The sequence below is a fragment of the Nicotiana attenuata genome, chromosome 7 (assembly GCF_001879085.1).
Source record: "Nicotiana attenuata strain UT chromosome 7, NIATTr2, whole genome shotgun sequence".
NCBI lineage: Eukaryota > Viridiplantae > Streptophyta > Magnoliopsida > Solanales > Solanaceae > Nicotiana > Nicotiana attenuata.
Genome location: NC_031995.1, coordinates 84,920,985 through 84,930,473, shown reverse-complemented (window position 1 = coordinate 84,930,473; position 9,489 = coordinate 84,920,985). Strand labels below are relative to the sequence as shown.

Sequence of the window (9,489 nt, the reverse complement as noted above, 5' to 3'; positions counted from 1 at the left end):
CGAACTTTCCTTTAGCTTCAACCTGGTACGGAACGATGCATTTCAAAACTAGCTGGCCTACCTCAAACTTCCTTGGGCGCACTTTCTTATTGTAAGTGCGTGCCATTCTTTGCTGGTATAGTTGGCTGAAACACACTGCTGCTAGCCATTTTTCATCTATCAACATCAGTTGTTCTAATCGGGTCTTGACCCACTCAGTGTCTTCAATCTCTGATTCCACAATAATTCAGAGAGAGGGAATTTCGACTTCAGCGGGTATTACAGCTTCAGTTCCATATACAAGTAGATACGGAGTTGCACCAACAGATGTGCGAACAGTCGTGCGGTATCCCAAAAGAGCAAAAGGCAGCTTTTCATGCCATTGCCAGGAACCTTGGATCATCTTCCTAAGAATCTTCTTGATGTTCTTGTTCGCCGCTTCAACGGCTCCATTGGCTTTTGGCTGGTAAGGGGTAGAATGGCGATGCATAATTTTAAATTGCTCGCATACCTCCTTCATCAAATGACTATTTAGATTGGTTGCGTTGTCAGTGATAATGGTCTTCGGGATACCAAAGCGACAGATGATGTTGGAATGAACAAAGTCTACCACTACTTTCTTGGTGACTGCTTTGAAAGTAACGGCCTCCACCCACTTGGTGAAGTAATCAATTGCAACCAAAATGAATCTATGTCCATTTGAAGCCTTTGGCTCGATTGGCCCAATAACATACATTCCCCAAGCAACGAAAGGCCAAGGAGAGGACATGGGATGCAACTCTGAAGGAGGCGAGTGAATCAGGTCACAATGAATCTGGCACTGGTAACACTTGCGAACAAAACTGAAGCAATGTCGCTCCATAGTAAGCCAATAATACCCTGCCCGCAGAATCTTCTTCGCCAAAACATATCCATTCATGTGAGGTCCACATACCCCTGAATGCACGTCACCCATGATCTGCTCTGCTTCTGTAGCATCTATGCATCTCAACAAGTTTAAATCTGGGGTCCTTTTGTACAGAATTTCCCCATTCAGGAAGAAACCACTGGCGAGCCGCCTTAAAGTTCTTTTTTGATCTCCTTTGGCATGCTCTGGATATTCTATCATTTTCAGGAATCGTTTTATGTCATGATACCATGGTTCACCATCTGGTTCTGTCTCAATTGTATTGCAGTAACCGTGTTGATTTCGAACTTGGACTTCTAGCGGATCAATATGAGCGTTGCCTGGATAAGGGATCATCGAGGCTAAAGTAGCCAAGGCATCGGCTAGCTCGTTGTGAAACCTAGGAATGTACCTGAACTCGATGGATTTGAATCTTTTGCTCAAGTCTTGCACGCATTGTCTGTACGAAATAAGCTTGATGTCTCGAGTCTCCCATTCGCCTTGAGCTTGCCGGATAAGCAAGTCAGAATCTCCCATAACCAATAGTTCATGCACATCCAGATCGATGGCCATTTTCAAACCCATGATACAAGCTTCGTATTCTGCCGTATTATTGGTACAGAAGAATCGAAGTCGGGCCGTTGCAGGGTAATGATGTCCAATAGGTGAGATGAAGATTGCCCCGATCCCAACTCCTTTGATATTGACAGCTCCATCAAAATACATTTTCCATACAGGGTGATCGTCTGGAACCACTTCTCCTATTGAGTTAACCTCTTCGTCTGGGAAGTATGTGCTAAGTGGCATGTACTCACTATCAACTGGATTCTCTGCCATGATCTGCCAAAGCCTGTGCTTTCATCGCGGTGCGAGTGACATAGACGATGTCAAACTCTGTGAGCAAGATTTGCCATTTTGCGAGCCTGCCAGTGGGCATTGGCTTTTGGAAGATGTACTTCAAAGGATCCATTCTGGATATGAGGTGAGTAGTGTAGGCCAAAAGATAATGTCTCAGCTTCTGAGCGACCCAAGTCAAGGCACAACATGTCCTTTCTAAAAGGGTGTACTTAACCTCATAATTGGTGAACTTCTTGCTCAAATAATAGATTGCCTATTCCTTTTTGCCTGTTGCATCATGTTGCCCCAGAACGCATCCAAAGGAATTATCCATCACCGATAGATATAAAAACAAAGGCCTACCAGGTTCAGGCGGGACCAATACAGGGGGTTTTGACAGATAATCTTTGATCCTGTCAAAAGCTTTTTGGCAATCGTCTGTCCACCTGATAGCGCCATCCTTTTTCAGCAACTTAAAGATGGGCTCGCACGTGGTTGTGAGCTGAGCAATGAACCTACTGATGTAGTTCAGCCTCCCGAGCAAACTCATGACTTCCTTTTTGTTCTTCGGGGGTGGCAGATCTCGAATGGACTTTATCTTAGATGGATCCAATTCGATGCCTCTCCGGCTGACTATAAAACCGAGGAGTTTCCCAGATGGAACCCCAAAGGCACACTTGGCTGGATTAAGCTTAAGGTCATACCTTCGAAGCCGTTCGAAAAAATTTTTAAAATCACACACGTGATCAGCTTGTGTCTTTGATTGTATGATGACATCATCGACATATACTTCAATCTCTTTGTGCATCATGTCGTGAAAGATAGTGGTCATGGCCCTCATGTAAGTTGCCCCTGCATTCTTTAAACCGAACGGCATGACCTTGTAACAATAAGTACCCCATGGCGTGGTGAAAGCGGTCTTTTCTGCATCATCCTCATCCATTAGAATTTGGTGGTACCCAGCATAGCAATCCACGAACGATTGTATCTCATGTTTTGCACAATTATCTACAAGAATGTGGATATTTGGCAAAGGAAAATTATCCTTTGGACTTGCTTTGTTCAGGTCCCTATAGTCGACACAAACTCTAGTTTTTCCATCCTTCTTTGGCACAGGCACAACATTTTCCACCCAGGTAGTGTATCGGACAGCTCTGACCACATTGGCGCTTAGTTGCTTCATTATTTCCTCTTTGATTTTGTCACTCACGTCTGTTTTAAATTTTCATTGCTTTTGTTGGACTGGTGGAAAACCACGATACGTAGGAAGCTTATGAACCACCAGATCAGCACTTAAACCTGGCATATCATCGTAAGACCAAGCAAACACATCTCTATATTCAAATAAAAGTTGAATCAAGGCATCTCTGAATTTTTGTTCAGTGTGAATGCTTATCTTCGTTTCTCTAACTTCTTCAGGACTTCCGATATTAATCGGCTCAGTTTCATTGAGGTTTGGCTTAGGCTTGTTTTCAAATTGTTCCGGCTCTCTTTTTATTTCCTTAACAACCTCATCTTCATCATATTCAACCTCTTGATGCATTATTTTGATATTAGACAGCTTTTTAAGATCTGGGCGTGAATTCCACATGCATGTCATGTTATTAAAGCCGGCATTAACAAAACTGAAATGGAAATAAAATGACAGGAATTAGGAAAAGGAAAAGATAGAAAACTTATGAGGAAACTAAACTGTATTTCATTGAATTCGAAAGGATAGAAGGGTTAACATCAAAACAAAACAATCATACTGAGATGTTTGGATTACAACCCTAAAAGTAACCCAAAATACAAAAAAGAAGCTGCAAAAGCAAACTACCAAGACTCCTTCCTTGTGGGGAGAGGAGTTGCTTCCCAGTTGGTGAGCATGGTGTCTGGGTCAATTAGTTGCATATCGGCACGACTAGTGCCTTCACCAGCCTGGATCATATTCACTTCAGAAAACAGCTCGCTGAGGCCATGGCAAATTTCATCAGTGTTTGCATGCGCCGAGGAATTTTGACCCTCTCGGAGTCGTGGCTTGACAAAAGTGTAGAAAATATGAGGGATAGGTTGTTGCAAGACCCATCCATGCTTTTTGCGGTGTTCGACTTTGTTTTCGTCTGCTTGTGTTGGCCTGAAGCCCAATCCAAAAGTACCATGGTTACCGAACGGAGATATAGGCTCCGAAATTCCTTGCAATGATGCCCCCAAGCCTTTTCCTGGCTTATAACCTTGTCTCATAATAACTTCAGCCACCATTACAGATGTGGCAGAAAGACGAGAATGCAGAATAGACTTTCCTTCCTCGACATGGTCCGCAGCAACCACTTCAAAAGCCTGATAGACAATGGACTCAGACCCTTCCTTGGCCTCAATATAGGGGATTAAAGGGTCTTTATAAATGGAAGACTCGTCTTCTCCGTGAACAATAATTTCTTTCCTGTCATGTTCAAATTTGAGCATCTGATGCAAGGTGGATGGCACGGCTCGGGCCCTATGGATCCATGGCCTTCCAAGGAGAAAGTTATAAGAAGTGTCCATGTCCACTACTTGGAAGAAAATCTCAAAGTCAACTGGCCTAATCATCATGGTGAGGTTGATCTCCCCAATGGTATCTCTTGCTGAGCCATCAAAAGCCCGGATGCGAACATTGCTGGGTCGGATTATGTCTGTATCGATCTTCATGCTTTGCAAGGTAGAGAGAGGGCATACATCTACACTTGAGCCTCCATCGACCATGACTCGCGTTACATAATGACCCTCACATTTGACCATCAAGTTCAAAGCCCTATTATGCGCGGCTCCCTCCTCGGGAAGTTCATCATTAGTAAAGGAGATTCTATTCACTTCAAAAAATCTGTTGGCCATCTTCTCTAACTGATTCACTGTGGTCTCCTCTGAGATATGTGCCTCGTTCAGGACCTTGATTAGTACACGGGCATGCTCTTTGGAATATAGGAGAATAGATAGTAGAGAGATTTGAGCGGGAGTCTTTCTTCGTTGATCAATGATTGAGTAATCCTGACCTTTCATCTTTTTCAAAAACTCTTGGCATCTGCTTCAGTGACTGGCTTCTTTATTGGCAAATGGCCTTCTCTAATTTGCTAAGCCTTCCTCAACTCTTCTGGAGAGTAACATCTCCCTGATCGAGTAAAACCTCCAGTTTCCCCCACTTCCTCTATGATTTCCTTGCCTTTGTAGGTCATCACCATTTTGTTGTAGTTCCAAGGAGTGGTTTTTTTGTTGGTTACACGGAGTTGCATGGCAGGTTTGATTACGATCGGCTCTGTTATACCTTTCGTACCTCCCTGCTTCTCCCTTTTGACGGGATGGCCTCCAAGTACATATAACCTTGGGCTTGGAACACTAGAGTGAACTTCCAACCTCGAGATCTTTGGAACAAATAAAGTTGCCTTATTTGAGTTCTGGGCGCCTTTCACAATCAATGGCACATCTCGGCTGGGACTTACTTCCAGACCTGCTCCTTCTTGAATTGCACTCACTGTCATTTCTGCTCGACCGACCGGCTTGTATTCTTGGTCTCGGCCAATCATTCCAACAAAATGAACGTCATTGTGTGCTGGCAACGGATTATTTGTCACGTTAGGAGGGTCCTCGCCATTCGTCACTACAATTAGTTTTTCGGAAATGAGTCTCTCTATGGCTCTTTTCAGAGTCCAACAATCATCAGTGCTATGCCCTGGGGCGCCAGAATGATTTGCTTGAAGTCCATGCGAATCAGGATGCATATGGTGGGGAGCGATGGGTCCAATTACGCCCATTTGCTTCAGCTTCTGGAATAGACTAGAATATGATTCAGCCAATGGCGTGAATTTTTCTATCGGCCTCTGCTCTCGACCATAATCCTGCCTGGGACGAGCATTGTAAGGTGCCCGAAAATTTTGCTGCTGAGGTCGGGGAGCCCTTGGAGTTGGTGCCCGTACCTGCTGATTGGGAGGCCGAGCATATGATTGAGCATTGAACACTATATATTGTGGTGGGCCCACAGAGTATTGAGGAATTGGCAGGGGATAATAATATTGAGGGTAGCTGGATTGCCCCTGCTGAACTTGCACATAAGGGTGCGATGCCCCTCTTTGAAACTCCCTAGATCCCGAAGCCATCATGGACCCTTCATCTCTCTTCTTTCTGTTTGCCAAACCTCCCGACCCATTTTGGATAGCTTGGGTGGTGGCTTTGAGGGCAGCTTGACTTACAATTCTGCCAGTCTTGAGGCCATTTTCGACCATCTCCACTATTTTGATTGCTTCTGCAAAATGTCTACCCATCGCGGACATCATGTTCTGAAAGTAATCAGGCTCTTGAGCCTCCAAAAAAACAGTGATCAACTCGTGGTTATCCATGGGTGGCTTAACTCTAGCCGCTTGCTCCCTCCACTTGATGGCATACTCCCTAAAACTTTCGGTCGGCTTTTTCTTCATATTGGACAAAGAATTACGATCCGGCGCAATGTCAATGTTGTACTGAAATTGTTTGACGAAGGCCTGGGCCATGTCATCCCAAACATGCCAGTGAGAGATATCTTGGTCAATGAACCATTCGGAAGCTACCCCCACCAGGCTTTCCCCAAAGTAAGCCATCAGTAGCTCTTCCTTTCCTCCTGCACCCCTCAGCTGGTTGCAGTACCTTTTCAAGTGGGCGATGGGGTCGCCGTGTCCATCATATTTCTCAAATTTCGGGGTCTTGAACCCTCGTGGCAAATGGATGTGGGGGAACATGCATAGATCACTGAATGAAACGCTTTTGTGACCACCTAGTCCCTGTATATTCTTTATATTTTGTTCAAGACTTTTCATTTTCCTAGCCATCTCATCTGGCTCAACCCTCGTGGCTGGCTTCTCATTTTCCACTGGTGACTCGTACTGAGGAGTCTGATTGTATGGAGCCGAGACCCCGAAAGCCATATTTGGAGAATAGTATTGGCCATCATAAGCATGAGATGGTGGATCATTGTTTGGCCTCGTCACAGGTGGTGGCGGCGGGATTGTATATACCGGTGCGCCAGACACGACGAGAGGGGTGTTCCTAACCTGTGCGACTGGAGGTCGCATATTAGAGGTACCGGGGGCAGCATGGAGGTTGTAGTTTGGCACATACCCTGGTGGTAGAATTGGATCGCTTGTTGCATGGAGCGGTGTTTGAGTAGCCTGGGGTACGGTGGAAGTTCCCTCTGAAGGACCCTGGGGTGGAGGTCGACCGGAAACCCAAGCTTGATATACATCTGACAATTGTTGTTTCAATTTTCTTATTTCCTCCGACTCTTGCTCAACTGACTGACCCTGCGGATTGTCACTGACCAACTCGATTTCATCACTATTATCCATTACCACTGCTCCCTTAGATCTTGTGAAGTAATGATGTGTTGCCAGTTTTCACCACAAACCAACCACCTTAAGCTTACTGAATTAAGAGGCAACAAATGTGTTAGAGTTAAGCATTTTGCAGATAAGAATCACACGTAGATATGCTATGCTCCTAAAATATCATCATCTCTAATATGCTTTTGGAAGGCTTCATGTTTCATTCCGGCTTATCAGTTGTTATTTATTGACAATGTTATTTCCTCCTTTCACTCGCCTTATTTTGATCCCTTACTTTAGTGTCATTTGAAAAATATTTGATCGAACCTTTTGTCGGTTGCCTACGTATCATGTCGCCGCATGAATCAGATCATTACGTAGTTCATGTACATTAACCCCCTTTTTTTTTTTACAAAACAAACATCTTTTTTGGTTCATTTCCGAATTTTTCTTAAACAAAAATCTTTTTCGTTGATTTTCAATATATAATAATAATAAACGTGTTTTTTTTTTGTTTTTTTTTATTTTTTATACAAGACTCGAAAAGCAAGAATTACATAAAGATAAACAAGACCAGACCTGACTCAAACAGACTTCTTAGGATAAAAGGCGAAATAACAAGACTCAAAACACCAAAAGACTCTTATTGACTCAAAAACAACAAAAGGATAATGAAAAAAGACCGATAACTAAAAGAAGACTTTGATCTTTGCAATAGAATCCACCAGCATCACTGTAATCAAGGCGCTTGTTCCTGCGGCTGACCCCCAACATTGCGGTATATCCTCTCCAAGTCTGCAGATATATGACGAGCAACGTTCAAAGATACTTCTGCAAACCGCTCGGGCGTCATTCCCTGACAACTCATGCAAGCTCTTGAGGTATACGTGGCTACCTCGAGGATCTTTCCCTTAATGTATTCCTGAGCCACATGCAGCTCTTGATTTTGCTGACCACGGGTCTCAGCTAGATCCAGCGCATCACGCTCGCGGTCCAAGGCCATATCTTTCTGGCGCCGATTTTCTAGTAACTCCCCCTCCAACCGGTTGATCATACTCTGGTAGTGATGTCTTTCTATTTCAAACTCCGCGATCTGGCTCTCCTTGCTTGACTCAACTCCCCCTATCTGATCCCTCAGACCTTGGATTAACTGAGCAAAACCTCTACGCTCGTGATCACGGACTACCCTGAACTGGGCTTCTCTCTCTTCTTGTTGCTGAGCGGTTGCGACTATGTTCTTCTTTTGAATTTGGGCTTGGAGTGCTTGCTTCTCTCGTGCCCACTGAGCCTTTTCCCGCTCAAAATCAGCCTGTTGTATGTCCATGGCTGTCTCCAGAATTCCCTTATCTTCTTCTAAAGTGTCAATACGAGACTGGAACTCTTGTGCCACTTCCCTTTTGGTATCTCTAACTCTGGCCTCTATCTCTTCCTCCCAATCAACTGCATGCCGTATGGATCTTTCTGGCCTTTGCTCGGGGATAGCCTGGTTGTGAAACCACTCAAGGTATGCGAGGCTTACCTCCCCACGTTCACGATCAGCTACCATCTCGTCTATATCAGAAAATCGACCACCAAACCAAACCTTTTGTGCATAAGACTCCCTTGGAGGTTCCTCTCCCTTGAATTCCCACACGAACGGACGCATGTCTTCAATCGGGGGCCTCTTTTGCTCTCTCCCTAGCTGGCGCATGACGCGAAGGGGCGCGTAGGGTTGGAAACCTCTGAAACCCATGAGTATGAAGAATGGGCGATATGTCGACATATGCATGACCCTAGCAGAAGGGAACCAATAATAGTTCCAAGTGATTCTATCCGCATTCAATGAACCAAGTAATTTCCGCCAGGCCCTCACCCCATCTGGAAGATTACAACTTGCGGCCCTGCCTGGGTGACATCCAATGTAATTCAGCCAGTTTTCATTGAATTTTATTACCATTGGATGATGATAAAGGTGCTCTATGAACCACATCTGCAGCAGAATGTTGCATCCCTCGAAGTAATCTTCACCCTCTTGGCATCGGGTCAAAGCTCGAAAAATATCTCCCAAAATCATGGGAAGAATGGTATGATCCTCGCTACTTTGCAAATACGAGACTACCGCAACCAATCGAATTCTGATGCGCCCACCACGCTCTGGAAAGACCATGATCCCTAGAAATGATATCATGAACGCGAAGATTCTCAACTCCCTCCAAGCGTCGTAACTCAACTGGTTGACGAATTCTATGCCCGAGAAATTTTCAAACCCTTTCTCGTCCCCAAACCTGTCATAGAGATATTCCAACTGAACCCAACCTTCGTTGAAGCAAACCATTGGAATTCGACGGAGGCATAATTTCTTTAAAAAGTTGTTCACACCAACTTTTCTCGGAGCAGCAGGCTTTTTCCCACGAAGGTCTCTCCCCAATCCGGTGAACCCACCTAATTCTTCTAATGTGGGCGTCATTTCACAATCTTTGAACCTAAAGACATTGTTTGCGGGGT

The 9,489-nt window shown here is 44.6% G+C and overlaps 1 protein-coding gene and 1 pseudogene across 1 annotated transcript; both read right to left on the bottom strand.

Moving 5' to 3' along the window:
• LOC109230215 lies at positions 227-1,450 on the bottom strand. Its single transcript, XM_019395738.1, has 2 exons — positions 875-1,450; positions 227-634 (listed from the first exon to the last, which is right to left on the bottom strand). The coding sequence occupies exons 1-2, from the start codon at positions 1,448-1,450 to the stop codon at positions 227-229; spliced, it is 984 nt and encodes a 327-aa protein (XP_019251283.1).
• Positions 4,789-9,489, bottom strand: part of LOC109230214 — a 135,400-nt pseudogene continuing 130,699 nt past the window's right edge.